Consider the following 16,928-nt stretch of genomic DNA (forward strand, 5'->3'; position numbering starts at 1 on the left):
CACGGGGGCATTGTCATGCTGAAAGAGAAAAGGGCCTTCCCCAAACTGTTGCCACAAAGTTGGAAGCACAGCATCGCTTAGAATGTTATTGTATGCTGTAGCTTTAAGATTTCCGTTCACTGGAACTAAGGGGCCTAGCCCGAACCATGAAAAACAGGACCAGACAATTATTCCTCCTCCACCAAATTGTACAGTTGGCGCTATGAATTGGGGCAGGTAGCGTTCTCCTGGAATCCGCCAAACCTAGATTTGTCCATCGGACAGCCAGATGGTGAAGCGTGATTCATCACTCTAGAGAACGCGTTTCCACTGCTCCAGAGTCCAATGGCTCCGAGCTTTACACCACTCCAGCCAACGTTTGGCATTGCGCATGGTGTGCGGCTGCACGGCCATGGAAACCGATTTCATGAAGCTCCCGATGAACAGTTCTCGTGCTGATTTTGTTTCCAGAGGCTGTTAAGAAGTCGGTAGTAGGTGTTGCAATCGAGGACAGGCGATTTTTACACGCTACGAGCTTCAGCACTCGCCGGTCCAATTCTGTGAGCTTATGTGGCCCAACACTTCAAGCTGAGCCGTTGTGCTCCTAGACGATTCCACTTCACAATAACAGCACTTACAGTTGAACAGGGCAGATCTAGCAGGGCAGAAATTTGACGAACTGACTTGTTGGAAAGGTGGCATCCTATGACGGTGTCACGTTGAAAGTCACTGAGCTCTTCAGTACGTGTCATTCTACAGCCAATTTTTGTCTATGGAGATTGCATAGCTGTGTTTTTTTTTTTTTTTACCTTCGCTTAACTAGGCAAGTCAGTTAAGAACAAATACTTATTTACAATGACGGCCTAGGAACAGTGGATTAACTGCCTTGCACAGTGGCAGAATGACAGAGTTTTACCTTGTCAGCTTGGGGATTCGATCTAGCAACCTGGCCTAACGCTCTAACCATTAGGCTACCTGCCACCCCTGTGTGCTCGATGTTATACACCTGTCAGCAACAGGTGAGGCTGAAATAGCCAAATTCACTCATTTGAAGAGGTGTCCACATACTTTTGGACTTGTAGTGTATGTTAGGTCTAAATATATAGTCCTACAGTCATAAACCTATTCTATACGTAACTACTGCAATACTGAGTATAAGGAATAAGGAAGCCAGAAAAATAAGTGGATATAGAGTGCATACAGGCAGGTAAAGTGATGGAGAGAATGTTTTATGGCAGGTCATAATGTTTTATATTAAAAACATTCCTAATATTGAACTTTTAATAGGCTTTTGGAAATGTTTGTCCCTCTCACTGAGTAGCTAGCTGCTATCTGTGTTTTGGTGATCTTTCCACTTAAACAGCAACAACCACTTCGTTATTTGCTCATCACCATTAAAAGATTTCCAATAACTTGAGCTTGAGAAGCATCGTGAGATTGGCATTGGGGTGGTTTGTTGTTGTGCAACCAATCTATTCTGCAAAAACATTCGCTTTCCAAGTAATAACCGGATAATACAAACCCTTGGCAAAAGTTGGGTAAGGGGAGGAAACAATTCAAATCAAAATACCAAACAAGCCACATTTCCACACTGTTGTCGTAGCTTGTCTAACAAAACCATATTGTTTATACGGTAATGGGGTTGAGAATATACTACATAGACTAAAGCTTTCAGAATGGTTCTAAAATGTATTTTGAGAGTAATTTGGCTTTGCATTTCGTCCATGTTAATGTAGCAGTGTTTAGAAACATATTCTATTCTTATTTACAATAAAAAGAGACTCCAAAAGGACACTATCCATTTTTAACCACAATTTACAGTATTTCTATTGGGTACAAAATAATCTGAAACACAACCAAAACAAACAGCAAATGCATTCAACAAGTTTGTAGAGTGACAAGCTTAATGTAGTCATTGTGTGCTAGTAATATGAGACCAAGTACTTAACTTTTTACTACTTTAATACACATAAGTGAATTTGTCCCAATCCTTTTGGTTCCCTAAAATGGTAGGAGTATGTACAAAAAATTCTGTAATTTCTAGACGTTCGCCCAATATGGATGAAAGTACCCTCATATTAAAGCTGACAGCACTTTACCCTCATAGTCATTGTATCATTTCATGTCTCACTGTCCCAATACTTTTGAAGTTATCTGTATAAGCTATGATTGCTACTGTAGAAGCTATCTATGAGCTAAGTAATTTCAATAGATCACCTGTCCTAATCAACACTGCTGTGTTGTGGATGCTGCTGTGCTGTGGTATACTCAACTGAAAGTATCCTCCCTGTCTGATGTTTTTGATGCCTTTCTGACAGTCAGACAACACCCCACGGGCTCTGCTGGAGAGCCTACAGACGTACTCCAGCACTGACGTATTCAGCACACTACCCCATGCCCCACTGTGAGACACAGAGCTGCAGCACCATGCAGAGATCCACTCTAGTGGTCTTTTCACTGGCATTTCTGAGGACAGAGAGATATGCAGATGTCTACAGAAACTAACACTGTGGATAGATAGCCAAACAGACATGACTACTTTAGCCTATAACACATAACAGTAGACTTAGTCCTGGCCCTATCGATCCCTTTGCAAGTTGTCCCTGGGGCTGGGTATTCCTCACCACCACAACAGGATGATGTTCAATTGCATCTCTGGCTGCTCATCTGTAAAATGCATTTCATGTTGTGGTGTTTAATCTGGTTCCAGTAACTTCCTTTGAAACCTTTACAGATTTGTGTACAGGAGCTTACTGTGAAGCCAGCGGCCTCTGGGATTTAAGCAGCCCAAATACAGAGCCGGCCCAAGTAACACGCTATCAGGACGCTTAGAGAGCAATACCATAGACACAAAACCATGAGTAGTGTATGTATGTGTGCATGTGTGTTTGGGTGAGTCAGGGGGAAGTGATGGGGGGACTGATGGGGAAGCTAGTTTTACCATGGCAAATCAGATTAATATTATGTACAGTAGTAGCACTGGCTGGCTAGCCCCGTGTCAGTTGCTCAGAGCACGCTTTGATGAACCTCCCAATGGATGGCCTCCAGCATCACTGGGTGGATTCACTCCGGTTATTGAGCCAGGCTATAGGTAGTGGGGAGTGGGGAAGGGGGAGACTGGAGGGGGAGGCAGTAGGAAAGAAAATCACAGTGCTGCTCCCTGCTGGAAAGGGACCAGTGCTGATGCAGTCTCCTCAGACTGTGTGTGTGTCTTCATGCTCAGCTCAATATGGCCTAGCCTCTGAGGCCAAGCACACATTATGCAGAACACATTATCCCTGGGGGACGTCTTTGGTTAATGTGATTCAATAACACATAACACCAGACTTTCACTGAGCCAATGGCTGTAAAACAAACCAGAAAGTGCCTTAGCAGGAGCACAGCTGCCTTAACCACATCCTATATATTACTACTCTTTTTCAAGGACTTGTAAGTGAAATGTTGTAACTACTACTCTATAAAGCCTAAACAACACCATAGAAATCAATTCACTGTGTTTATTTTGCAGCTTGTATTATGTAACAGGTGTTTTGTTTCAGTAAGGGTAAGGAAGGGTCATGCAATGTAGTACTCACGCTGCGCAATCTTGGCCAGGTGCAGCCGGTTGACCCAGGAGATCTTGCTGAGGGGGCTGGGGGTGTTGAAAACCACCATGAAGCTGACGGGACGTCCCGACCTGGAGGGGAATGCACACACACACAAGTTAAAACAACTGACTCATGCTCTGTGGGGACCTCATCAAGACCATTGTTCTACTGTCTACAGAAAGCTGCAGCTAAAAGCCCATCTGTGTTTAAGGGTCATTCACTGCACCGGAAAAGAGCCATAAGTGTAGGAATAATGGTATAGTGCTCCGTAGAGCAAATCAATGATTAAAGACAAATACCACATACAAATGCTCTGCAAAAGGCCTGTTCCTTCTCAGTGACAGTCCACACAGAGCAAGGAAAAAGTTCCAGGTGCTATTTCAGACTTTCAAACTGAAATTCAAAAATTCAAGTTCTCTTTAGGTCTGCGCAGTGTCATACAAGATATAGGTCTATGGTCCTTAGCTTCCCAAAACCAGGACACCGCTGCAGACGGGTCTGTTTTATGGATGTATGTTTGGATATGCCATGGGATTGTGATATGGTTGGATTATGTGATTATGAAATTCTGGTCTGCTTTTTATTTGGAAGCTTAGTCGTATGTGACTATTCGATGCTGTAGGCCTATCTATTTTACACATGTTGTAAACAAACCCCCCTTCTGGATTAATAAAGACATACTGTAGATATTCTACTGTACTATAAGAATGCCTCCTCTCCTGTAGAGGTACTTCTGGGGACAGGATGACGAGGAGGAGAGGGAAAGGGAGGAGATGTCAAGACCTCTCCCTCAACGTCAACAAAACAAAGGAACTGATTGTGGACTACAGGAGACAGACGACGGAGCATATCCCCATCCTCATCGACGGGGCTGCAGTGTATAGGGTCAAAAGCTTCAAGTTTCTTGGCGTGCCCTTCATTGAGGACCTGAAATGGTCTCACCAAACTGATACCCTGGTGAAGAACAGCGCCTCTACAACCTCAGACAGCTGAATAAATGAAGGACCTCAGTCACCCAAGCCACGGACTGTTCACTTGGCTACTGTCTGACAGACAGAGACAGTACAGGTGCATCAGTGCCAAGACCAAGAGACTAAAAAACAGCTTCTATTGCCAAGCTATCAGACTGTTGAACAGCCATCACTAGCCATCTACCAGGTGATGCACACTACTTACACACACACACACACACACACACACACACACACACACACACACACACACACACACACACACACACACACACACACTCGCTGTTGTCCCATCTTATAGAGGCATTAAACCACTGAACATAGTGTATTCTCAACAAAGCTCATTCTAATAGTTTAATTACACTGTTTATACACACCACACATTCATTTATATACTTGATTCTTGACATAGCTCACTGTAATATATCTATTGCTGTACATTTCCTTCTTAGTAAATCGTGTGTAAATTCATCCGGTGTATATACTGTACATATATATTGCATTTGGATTACTGTTACAGTGCTATCTGGGTAGTTAATTACATTTGTTCCGACGTTTCTTGATTTTTTAAAAAATATAACAATTTGTATACTACATTTTACTGCATAGTTAGGAGCCAGTAACATAAGCATTTCTCTGCACCCGCTATAACATCTGCTAAACCTTGGATGCGATCAATAAACTTTGATTTGATTTGAAGGAGTAAGAGGCCTGTAACCACAGAGCCGTAACAAACAGCACATTTCACCTCCCCCTGTTTCAATCAGGATGGTGGAAGTGATGTAAAGGTCAGATGATACGGCATGCGCCGTTGGACCCTGAAGGTAGAGACGCCCAGATCAGATAAGAAAAGGGATGAGAGGGGAGCATGAACTGCTAACACACAAAGAAGGAGCCAGGGAGCTGGATTAACAGGCCAGAATCCCCACTCCGCCCCCCTGCTCCTCGCCCCTTGGCCCCCGACATGCCTCTTACACCCTGGGTAAAAGCTGACAGTTCTGGACCTGAATGTGGGAATAATGTGATCCTTGAACAGGGGGAGCTCAGTGTGGAACTTTTAAAGGTCATAGGCCTCCAGTAGTGGCTCAGCACTCTGAGATCATCAGCTGTGATTGGGCTACCATGTTACCTCTCAACAATGGCACACAGTTTTACATTCACCAACTCCTCCTGCTGACACTCATCCTTGCAGTCTCTATGCAATACTTGTCTTAAATGTTATTTTTTCCTCTGTTCTACATGAATAAACAAGGACACAGATACTACTTGCTTCAGGTTGAGTGATAAAAGATACAACAGCAGTACACATCCCCAGTGACTCGTATCTCTCTCTCTCTCGCTCTCTCAAATCTGCTTCTGTCATACCTGCCTGTTCAGACTGAGTGAGAGCGTGAGAAAAGACAAGGACAGAAAGATGTGAGTAAGATCTCCAAATTATTTGACATGTTGAAAAAGTGGGGCTTTCACACAGAGATGTAATTCATACCCTTCACTGCTTAAATAGAGCAGAAGCAATTTGCTGAGGAAAGAGAGAGATGAAGCAAGAGGGGAGGGAGAGGGGGAGAAAGATGAGAATGAAACTGGTCACTTCATCAGATTGCCAGGGAGGGTAATACTTGACGCTCACGCTGCTCCAAACATGCTAATCAGAGCAGACTTGGAGTCCTCCCACCGCCTGATTGACAGGCGCAGTGCAGGTGTGCTGGTACACAGGCAGCATGGGGAAGTAGGCACGGGCATGATGGCGGAATAGAGTGGAGCAAGGACCCGGCCCACAGCCCAGACCCGGGCTGATGTATGGCTGCTGGTCACTGCTGAGGCACACATGTGACATTAATGCACAAAGAGTGGACAGACACTGAGAGGTCCTGTGGGAGCATCAGTGTGCCTAGACCAGACCTGGCTGGATGGGGAAAGTCACAACTTAGCTGCTCATTGCGAGGGGAGTGAATGATGCATGTGCCATGCAGCAAGTCAAAGGTCTTCTTTCCACACTTGGCTTATGTGTGTGTGTGTGTGTGTGTGTGTGTGTGTGTGTGTGTGTGTGTGTGTGTGTCTATAGCACCATTAAAGCAGCCATAGTTAAAGCAGATGTTAATAGTGTGCTGTCACACGTACGGCTGTGCAGTAGAGATTCCCCCCACGTCCTCAGCTCAGCCTGTCCCTGCTCAGCGTGGAGGGATGGAGGGAAGGGAGGCTGTGATGTGCTGCTTGCTTGGAAACTCTCCCAGGATGACAGGAGGGGACCGACTCAGTAAAGGGGGACCCTGCTGTGGACCCACTCTCCCTCCACCACTCTCATAGAGACAGAGCAAGACTGTATATCAACGTGTGTGCATGATTGAGAATAGAGAGAAAACAAGAGAGACAAAATAGAGAAAATAAAGAAAAGAGAGAAAGAAGGAGACAGAGAGAGAGACACAGAGAGCAAGATGCCGAGAGCAAGAGAGACACACAGAGAGAAAGAAAGAAAAAGAGAGAAAGAAAGAGAGAGGTGTGCCCAGTCTACCCTCTGTTCTCTCCTGCAATCTGCCACCATTGCACCCTGGGTCGTGTCAGAATGGCTGAGGCACCCACCGCGCCAACTATCACCCCCCAACCCCCACCAATTACCACCAAACCCAAGCCCTAAGGCACTCTGCTGGCCCTGCCACCTCAACAGCCAGCCCTGCCGGCCAAGCAACCACCCAGCCTCCAGCAACAATTAGTCTGCTATCAGACCCTGCTCAGCTCTCTCTCTCTTTATTACTTTATCGCATGCCTCTCTTCACAATATACTATAACCATCACTACACTCTACACTGGAGTCCAGGTCTGTATAGTACTCTACTTGCTCAAAGCATTTCCCCCACTTTACATTGTAGAAACCTGCTTCTCTGTGTGGCAGAATGTGGTCTGTCAGAGATGGGGTATGGGGGTCTCCCTCCCTGGTCCATGCTGCTGCTAATGACATTATCAATGGGACCAAGGGGATGTGGTACTCCTCAAAGGGGATGCTAGGACTTTCTTGTATGCATGACGTCTGGCTCCACCAAACATCGAGAAAGCAGCTTGGCCCTGCAGGCCCAGTGTGGCGCCACAGGGGGGGGGGGGGGGGGGGGGGGGGGTACCAATCTGCAGTGCTCTGCTGCTCAAGCTGTCACTTTAGGTTGGATGGGTACATTTAGGCCCTCATTGCTGTCACCCTGCCTTGCCCCGTTTATGTTGTGGAGGTGGATCAAGGTCTCTTTCCCTCCCTGCTCATAATACTCCCCTCCTCCCCCTCTCATCCTCCACACACTAGCAGCCACAGCACGACTCCCACTCTAATCTGTCTTCATTCTCTATCCTCCTCCTCTACTCTCAGCTGAGTCCATAGCCACTTGAGCACATTACGATAAGCACATTCAGACTCATCACAGTGTGAGAGAATTATAGAAGCTCCCATTATGGAGCCTTTAGATTTAGTATATCTAAAAATGACAAAATTACCTGTCAGTCAAAGACCACTTTCTGTGTGTCCTTGAGCTGAACTACAATAGCTTTTTTATTTTTTTATTCTGTCGGAACAAATGAAAAACACACAATACTGGCTATACCTGTAATATGAATGGAAGTCCATGAAAATAACATGGCTAATGCTGTCGTTCCATTTGCGTTCTCAAGGAAGTGAATATGTGAACGATCAGTTAATGACCAATTGCGGTGCACACCTCTAATTTGCCAGCCAGCTGTGGCAGAGATGGAGTCAGGCTTTTAACACTGGCTGAGCGTAATGCCAGGTAATGTGCTCAGTGAGGTTAAGCGAACGCAACGTCAGGCTCCTGCATCATCATAACGTTAGCGCCCAGACACATTAAAATGTTTGTCACCGGCCATTCTCTTTTAGTGTTGAGTGTGATGGCATGTTTTCCGAGTTATGGATGAGGCAATTTCTCCAGCAACCCATTTTGTGGAGTCAAGACGGCAGTGTAAAACAAGCCCTTGCAGTTCAATTTGTCGTCTTTAAATCGTAAAATCACACAAGTGTGAAGATAATGGATGAATTCTACACATTGGGTGGTACTACAGTATGTCTTTAACAGGCCCAGTAATATTGATGTAATACTCACTTGTCTGGTCTCCCAGGCACCTGCAGGCGTAAGCGGCACTTGTTGGCACTCTGAAGTTGATCCTCCTTGATCCGAATGAGTCTCTGTAGAGCTAGACACCAGTCCTGGGCCACAGTCGTGTTCAGGTTCTATGATCCACAAACACACAAGAACATTCTGCTGTGACAAGAAAATATAGCTACAGTACATACTCCCATGTGCACGATATTCTTCTATCCACTCCTACATGATGCACTTCTGTGTACATTCACAAGCTAACATTCATATCTCATGCTTACACTCACACCTTTATATTTATGGACAGTACTGACATAAACTCAGCAAAAAAAGAAACTTCCCTTTTTCAGGACCCTGTCTTTCAAAGATAATTCGTAAAAATCCAAATAACTTCACAGATCTTCATTGTAAAGGGTTTAAACACTGTTTCCAATGCTTGTTCAATGAACCATAAACAATTAATGAACATGCATCTGTGGAACGGTCGTTAAGACACTAACAGCTTACAGACGATAGGCAATTAAGGTCACAGTTATGAAAACTTAGGACACTAAAGAGGCCTTTCTACTGACTCTGAAAAACACCAAAAGAAAGATGTCCAGGGTCCCTGCTCATCTGCGTTAACGTGCCTTAGGTATGCTGCAATGCTGCAAGGAAGCATGAGGACTTCAGATTTGGCCAGAGCAATACATTGCAAGGTCCGTACTGTGAGACGCCTAAGACAGCGCTACAGGGATACAGGACGGATAGCTAATCGTCTTCGCAGTGGCAGACCACGTGTAACAACACCTGCACAGGATCGATACATCCGAACATCACACCTGCAGGACAGGTACAGAATGGCAATAACAACTGCCCGAGTTACACCAGGAACGCACAATCCTTCCATCAGTGCTCAGACTGTCCGCAATAGGCTGAGAGAGGCTGGACTGACCCACCGTCGCTGGACCAGACAGGACTGGCAAAAAGTGCTCTTCACTGAGGAGTCGCAGTTTTGGCTCACCAGGGGTGATGGTTGGATTCGCGTTTATCGTCGAAGGAATGAGCGTTACACCGAGGCCTGTACTCTGGAGCGGGATCGATTTGGAGGTGGAAGGTCCGTCATGGTCTGGGGCGGTGTGTCACAGCATCATCGGACTGAGCTTGTTGTCATTGCAGGCAATCTCAACGCTGTGCATTACAGGGAAGACAACCTCCTCCCTCATGTGGTACCCTTCCTGCAGGCTCATCCTAACATGACCCTCCAGCATGACAATGCCACCAGCCATACTGCTCATTCTGTGGGTGATTTCCTACAAGACAGGAATGTCCGTGTTCTGCCATGGCCAGCGAAGAGCCCGGATCTCAATCCCATTGAGCACGTCTGGGACCTGTTGGATCGGAGGGTGTGGGCTAGGGCCATTCCCCCCAGAAATGTCAGTGAACTTGCAGATGCCTTGGTGGAAGAGTGAGGTAACATCTCACAGCAAGAACTGGCAAATCTGGTGCAGTCCATGAGGAGGAGATGCACTGCAGTACTTAATGCAGCTGGTGGCCACACCAGATACTGACTGTTACTTTTGTTCAGGGACACATTATTCCATTTATCTTAGTCACATGTCTGGGGAACTTGTTCAGTTTATGTCTCAGTTGTTGAATCTTGTTATGTTCATACAAATATTTATACATGTTAAGTTTGCTGAAAATAAACGCAGTTGACAGTGAGAGGACGTTTCTTTTTTTGCTGACACTCTCTATTAAAAGAACCCACCACCCCTTCCTCATAAAACTGCTTCCATTTATAGACCCTTTCATCAACCCACAGCAAAGCACTTTTATACCATCAAATACGTCATACAGATTACATCTCCTACACCACTTTTACAGTTAAGTCCCCCCAGTCATACTGTAAGAATCAAATCAATTTATGAAGTCAATGAGCCATGCAGAAGTATTTCCTATATTTGTTTAGTGGACATTTATATTATAACTGGGTGGAGTGTGAAAATCAGTAATATGGAGTAAAGCCTATTTTACTCCACCTTAAAAAAATAGAGATCCAAAAAGCCACCTTTCCACTGAGAGGCTCTTTGGTGATTGCTGGAGTATACTGTGACTGTGTTATGTACAGTAGCTTTAATGTGATTGTGGCTACTGGTAGGTGTACTGATTTGAACACACCAGAGCTCACTGCAGGAGAGAGAGGCACTACATTCTTCAGGAGATAGCCCTCAAATCTGTCACATCTCTGATTCTCACATATCCTCTGTTTTTGATATTTTTGGGTATTTTATTAGGATCCCCATTAGCTGTTGCAAAACTCTTTCTGGCACTGTTGGCATGGGGATATCGCATGTATTTATGCTGTTTTCAATTGGTGATTCCAGAAAGATGTGTAGCTTTTATATGATCACATTTTAATTGCATTTTAATTCTCCATTTTGAATTTCAGTGTGAATGTTCCCAGAAAGAGATTTCCCCAAATGTCTTCCTCTCTATCATCTTTGAATAATTATCATCTTTGTTGTTGTACAATGCCCTGCATTTTACAAAATAACACTTTGTTCATGCATTTTCAATATCCAATCAAAGAATTCTGTGTTCTCAGAGTTCAGACCTGTAGATAGTTGGGATGTGGAAGAAAGAAATCACTTTACGTGTTATTTTGACTTACCAGCTTTATGAAAAATTTGTCAAGCTGCAAATGAAATCTCTTTAAAGTAAAGACCATTGTTTTTGGAGGTCAGGCTGCGGTTCACATTTTTAAAGAAGGTAATATGGATGTAGGCTTTTGTGAGTAAATCGGAGGCAGCCTGGGCTATGAGGTGATGCAATAAATACTATAGTAGAACAACAGGTTGGGTTTGGGCTGTGTATACCAAGTATGTCTCCTATAGCATTCCTACAATATGTAGTGAGGCAGCGTGCGACAGTGGTTTGGCACTAGTGGAATGGGATGGTGTTATATAGTAAGTAGTGGGGTGGTGTGATATAGTAAGTAGTGGGGTGGGCTGGTGTTAAATAGTAAGACCTGGTGTTACATAGTAAGTAGTGGGGTACGCTGGTGTTATATAGTAAGTAGTGGGGTGGTGTGATATAGTAAGTAGTGGGGTGGGCTGGTGTTAAATAGTAAGAAGTGGGGTGGGCTGGTGTTACATAGTAAGTAGTGGGGTGGGCTGGTGTTAAATAGTAAGAAGTGGGGTGGGCTGGTGTTAAATAGTAAGAAGTGGGGTGGGCTGGTGTTACATAGTAAGTAGTGGGGTGGGCTGATGTTATATTGTACGTACTGGGTATGCTGGTGTTATATAGTAAATAGTGGGGTGGTATTATACAGTAATTAGTGGGGTGGTGTTATAATAAGTAGTGGGGTACACTGGTGATATATAGAGTAAGTGAAGGGGTGGAGTGGTGTTATTTAATAAGTAGTGAGGTGGTGTAATATAGTATGTAGTGGGTTGGTGTTATATAGTAAGTAGTGGGGTGGAGTGGTGTTATATAGTAAGTATTGGGTGGGCTGGTGTTATATAGTAAGTAGTGGGGTGGTGTTATATAGTAAGTAGTGGGGTGGGGTGGTGTTATATAGTAAGTAGTGGGGTGGGCTGGTGTTATATAGTAAGTAGTGGGGTGGGCTGGTGTTATATAGTAAGTAGTGGGGTGGTGTTATATAGTAAGTAGTGTGGTGGTGTTATATAGTAAGTAGTGGGGTGGTGTTACATAGTAAGTAGTGGGGTGGGGTGGTGTTATATAGTAAGTAGTGGGGTGGGGTGGTGTTATATAGTAAGTAGTGGGGTGGGCTGGTGTTATATAGTAAGTAATGGGGTGGTGTTATATAGTAAGTAGTGGGATGGTGTTATATAGTAAGTAGTGGGATGGTGTTATATAGTAAGTAGTGGGATGGTGTTATCTCGTAAGTAGTGGGGTGGAGTGGTGTTATATAGTAAGCAGTGGGGTTGTGTATATTGTAAGTAGTGGGATGGTGTTATATAGTAAGTAGTGGGATGGTGTTATCTCGTAAGTAGTGGGGTGGAGTGGTGTTATATAGTAAGCAGTGGGGTGGGGTGGTGTTATATAGTAAGTAATGGGGTGGTGTTATATAGTAAGTAGTGGGATGGTGTTATATAGTAAGTAGTGGGATGGTGTTATATAGTAAGTAGTGGGATGGTGTTATCTCGTAAGTAGTGGGGTGGAGTGGTGTTATATAGTAAGCAGTGGGGTTGTGTATATTGTAAGTAGTGGGATGGTGTTATATAGTAAGTAGTGGGGTGGGCTGGTGTTAAACAGTAAGTAGTGGGGTGGTGTTATATTGTAAGTAGTTGGCTGGTGTTATATAGTAAGTAGTGGGGTGGGGTTTTGTTATATAGTAAGTAGTTGGCTGGTGTTATATAGTAAGTAGTGGGATGGTGTTATATAGTAAGTAGTTGGGTGGGGTGGTGTTATATAGTAAGTATTGGGGTTGTGTTACATAGTATGTAGTGGGGTGACGTTATATTGTAAGTAGTGGGGTGGTGCTATATAGTAAGTAGTGGGGTGGGGTGGTGCTATATAGTAAGTTGTGGGGTTGTGTTACATAGTAAGTAGTGGGGTGGAGTGGTGTTATATAGTATGTAGTGGGTTGGTGTTACATAGTAAGTAGTGGGTTGGTGTTATATAGTAAGTAGTGGGGCGGGGTTTTGTTATATAGTACGTCGTGGGGTGAGGTGGTGTTATATAGTAAGTAGTTGGCTGGTGTTATATAGTAAGTAGTGGGGCGGGGTTTTGTTATATAGTACGTCGTGGGGTGAGGTGGTGTTATATAGTAAGTAGTTGGCTGGTGTTATATAGTAAGTAGTGGGGCGGGGTTTTGTTATATAGTACGTCGTGGGGTGAGGTGGTGTTATATAGTAAGTAGTTGGCTGGTGTTATATAGTAAGTAGTGGGGCGGGGTTTTGTTATATAGTACGTCGTGGGGTGAGGTGGTGTTATATAGTAAGTAGTTGGCTGGTGTTATATAGTAAGTAGTGGGATGGTGTTATATAGTAAGTAGTGTGGTGGGGTTGTTTTATATAGTAAGTATTGGGGTTGTGTTACATAGTATGTAGTGGGGTGACGTTATATTGTAAGTAGTGGGATGGTGTTATATAGTAAGTAGTGCGGTGGTGTTATATTGTAAGTAGTGGGGTGGGGTGGTGCTATATACAGTAGTAAGTTGTGGGGTTGTGTTACATAGTAAGTAGTTGGTTGGAGTGGTGTTATATAGTAAGTAGTGGGGTGGTGTTATATAGTAAGTAGTGCGGTGGTGTTATATTGTAAGTAGTGGGGTGGGGTGGTGCTATATACAGTAGTAAGTTGTGGGGTTGTGTTACATAGTAAGTAGTTGGTTGGAGTGGTGTTATATTGTAAGTAGTGGGGTGGGGTTATATAGTAAGTAGTGGGTTGGTGTTATATAGTACGTAGTTGGCTGGTGTTATATAGTAAGTAGTGGGGTGGGGTGGTGTTATATAGTAAGTAGTTTGCTGGTGTTATATAGTAAGTAGTGGGGTGGGGTGGTGTTATATAGTAAGTAGTGGGGTGGTGTTATATAGTACGTAGTTGGCTGGTGTTATATAGTAAGTAGTGGGGTGGGGTGGTGTTATATAGTAAGTAGTGGGTTGGTGTTATATAGTACGTAGTTGGCTGGTGTTATATAGTAAGTAGTGGGGTGGGGTGGTGTTATATAGTAAGTAGTTTGCTGGTGTTATATAGTAAGTAGTGGGGTGGGGTGGTGTTATATAGTAAGTAGTGGGGTGGTGTTATATAGTAAGTAGTGGGGTGGGGTGGTGCTATATAGTAAGTTGTGGGGTGGAGTGGTGTTATATAGTAAGTAGTGGGTTGGTGTTATATAGTAAGTAGTGGGGTGGTGTTATATAGTAAGTATTGGGGTTGTGTTACATAGTATGTAGTGGGGTGACGTTATATTGTAAGTAGTGGGATGGTGTTATATTGTAAGTAGTGGGGTGGTGTTATATAGTAAGTAGTGGGGTGGGGTGGTGTTATATAGTAAGTAGTGGGGTGGTGTTATATAGTAAGTATTGGGGTTGTGTTACATAGTATGTAGTGGGGTGACGTTATATTGTAAGTAGTGGGATGGTGTTATATTGTAAGTAGTGGGGTGGTGTTATATAGTAAGTAGTGGGGTGGGGTGGTGTTATATATTAAGTAGTGGGGTGGTGTTATATAGTAAGTATTGGGGTTGTGTTACATAGTATGTAGTGGGGTGACGTTATATTGTAAGTAGTGAGATGGTGTTATATAGTAAATAGTGGGTTGGTGTTATATAGAAAGTAGTTGGCTGGTGTTATATAGTAAGTAGTGGGGTGGAGTGGTGTTATATAGTAAGTAGTGGGGTGGGGTGGTGTTATATAGTAAGTAGTGGGTTGGTGTTATATAGTAAGTAGTGGGGTGGGGTGGTGTTATATAGTAAGTAGTGGGGTGGTGCTATATAGTAAGTTGTGGGGTAGTGTTCCATAGTAAGTTGTGGGGTGGAGTGGTGTTATATAGTAAGTAGTGGGGTATGGTGGGGTTATATTGTAAGTAGTGGGTTGGTGTTATATAGTAAGTAGTGGGGTGGGGTGGTGTTATATAGTAAATAGTGGGTTGGTGTTATATAGTACGTAGTTGGCTGGTGTTATATAGTAAGTAGTGGGGTGGGGTTTTGTTATATAGTAAGTAGTGGGGTTGTGTTATATAGTAAGTAGTGGGGTGGTGCTATATAGTAAGTAGTGGGGTGGGGTGGTGCTATATAGTAAGTTGTGGGGTGGTGTTACATAGTAAGTAGTGGGGTGGTGTTACATAGTAAGTAGTGGGGTTGAGTGGTGTTATATAGTAAGTAGTGGGGTGGTGTTATATAGTACGTAGTTGGCTGGTGTTATATAGTAAGTAGTGGGATGGTGTTATATAGTAAGTAGTGTGGTGGGGTGGTGTTATATAGTAAGTATTGGGGTTGTGTTACATGGTATGGAGTGGGGTGACGTTATATTGTAAGTAGTGGGATGGTGTTATATAGTAAGTAGTGGGGTGGTGTTATATAGTAAGTAGTGGGATGGGGTGGTGTTATATAGTAAGTAGTGGGGTGGGGTGGTGCTATATAGTAAGTTGTGGGGTATGGTGGGGTTATAGTGTAAGTAGCGGTTTGGTGTTATATAGTACGTTGTTGGCTGTTGTTATATAGTAAGTAGTGGGGTTTTGTTATATAGTAAGTAGGTGGCTGGTGTTATATAGTAAGTAGTGGGATGGTGTTATATAGTAAGTAGTGTGGTGGGGTGGTGTTATATAGTAAGTAGTGGGGTTGTGTTATATAGTAAGTAGTGGGGTGGTGCTATATGGTACGTAGTGGGGTGGGGTGGTGCTATATAGTAAGTTGTGGGGTTGTGTTACATAGTAAGTAGTGGGGTGGAGTGGTGTTATATAGTACGTAGGTGGCTGGTGTTATATAGTAAGTAGTGGGGTGGGGTTTTGTTATATAGTAAGTAGTTGGCTGGTGTTATATAGTAAGTAGTGGGGTGAGGTGGTGTTATATAGTAAGTAGTTGGCTGGTGTTATATAGTAAGTAGTGGGATGGTGTTATATAGTAAGTAGTGTGGTGGGGTTGTTTTATATAGTTAGTATTGGGGTTGTGTTACATAGTATGTAGTGGGGTGACGTTATATTGTAAGTAGTGGGATGGTGTTATATTGTTAGTGGGGTGGTGTTATATAGTAAGTAGTGGGGTGGTGTTATATAGTAAGTAGTGGGATGGTGTTATATTGTAAGTAGTGGGGTGGTGTTGTATAGTAAGTAGTGGGGTGGTGTTATATAGTAAGTAGTGGGGTGGGGTGGTGTTATATAGTAAGTAGTGGGATGGTGTTATATTGTAAGTAGTGGGATGGTGTTATATTGTAAGTAGTGGGATGGTGTTATATTGTAAGTAGTGGGGTGGTGTTGTATAGTAAGTTGTGGGGTTGTGTTATATAGTAAGTAGTTGGGTGGAGTGGTGTTATATAGTAAGTAGTGGGGTGGGGGGGGGGGGGTTATATAGTAAGTAGTGGGTTGGTGTTATATAGTACATAGTTGGCTGGTGTTATATAGTAAGTAGTGGGGTGGAGTGGTGTTATATAGTAAGTAGTGGGTGGGGTGGTGTTATATAGTAAGTAGTGGGGTGGTGTTATATAGTAAGTAGCGGGGTGGAGTGGTGTTACATAGTAAGTTGTGGGGTTTGGTGGGGTTATATAGTAAGTAGTGGGATGGGGTGGTGTTATATAGTAAGTAGTTGGCTTGTGTTACATAGTAAGTAGTGGGGTGGAGTGGTGTTATATAGTAAGTAGTGGGTG

At 43.7% G+C, this 16,928-nt stretch overlaps 1 protein-coding gene across 6 annotated transcripts in view; it reads right to left on the minus strand.

Moving 5' to 3' along the window:
- Window positions 1-16,928, minus strand: part of LOC139535716 (rho guanine nucleotide exchange factor 10-like protein) — a 155,762-nt gene that overhangs the window by 98,179 nt on the left and 40,655 nt on the right. For all 6 annotated transcript variants that reach the window (XM_071335429.1, XM_071335427.1, XM_071335428.1 and 3 more), the window contains 2 exons: window positions 8,629-8,756; window positions 3,555-3,655 (listed from right to left, as the gene is read on the minus strand). In XM_071335429.1, the coding sequence (XP_071191530.1) occupies window positions 3,555-3,655; window positions 8,629-8,756 (229 nt within the window). The remainder of the gene's footprint in view (window positions 1-3,554; window positions 3,656-8,628; window positions 8,757-16,928) is intronic.

The sequence above is a fragment of the Salvelinus alpinus genome, chromosome 12 (assembly GCF_045679555.1).
Source record: "Salvelinus alpinus chromosome 12, SLU_Salpinus.1, whole genome shotgun sequence".
Taxonomy (NCBI): domain Eukaryota; kingdom Metazoa; phylum Chordata; class Actinopteri; order Salmoniformes; family Salmonidae; genus Salvelinus; species Salvelinus alpinus.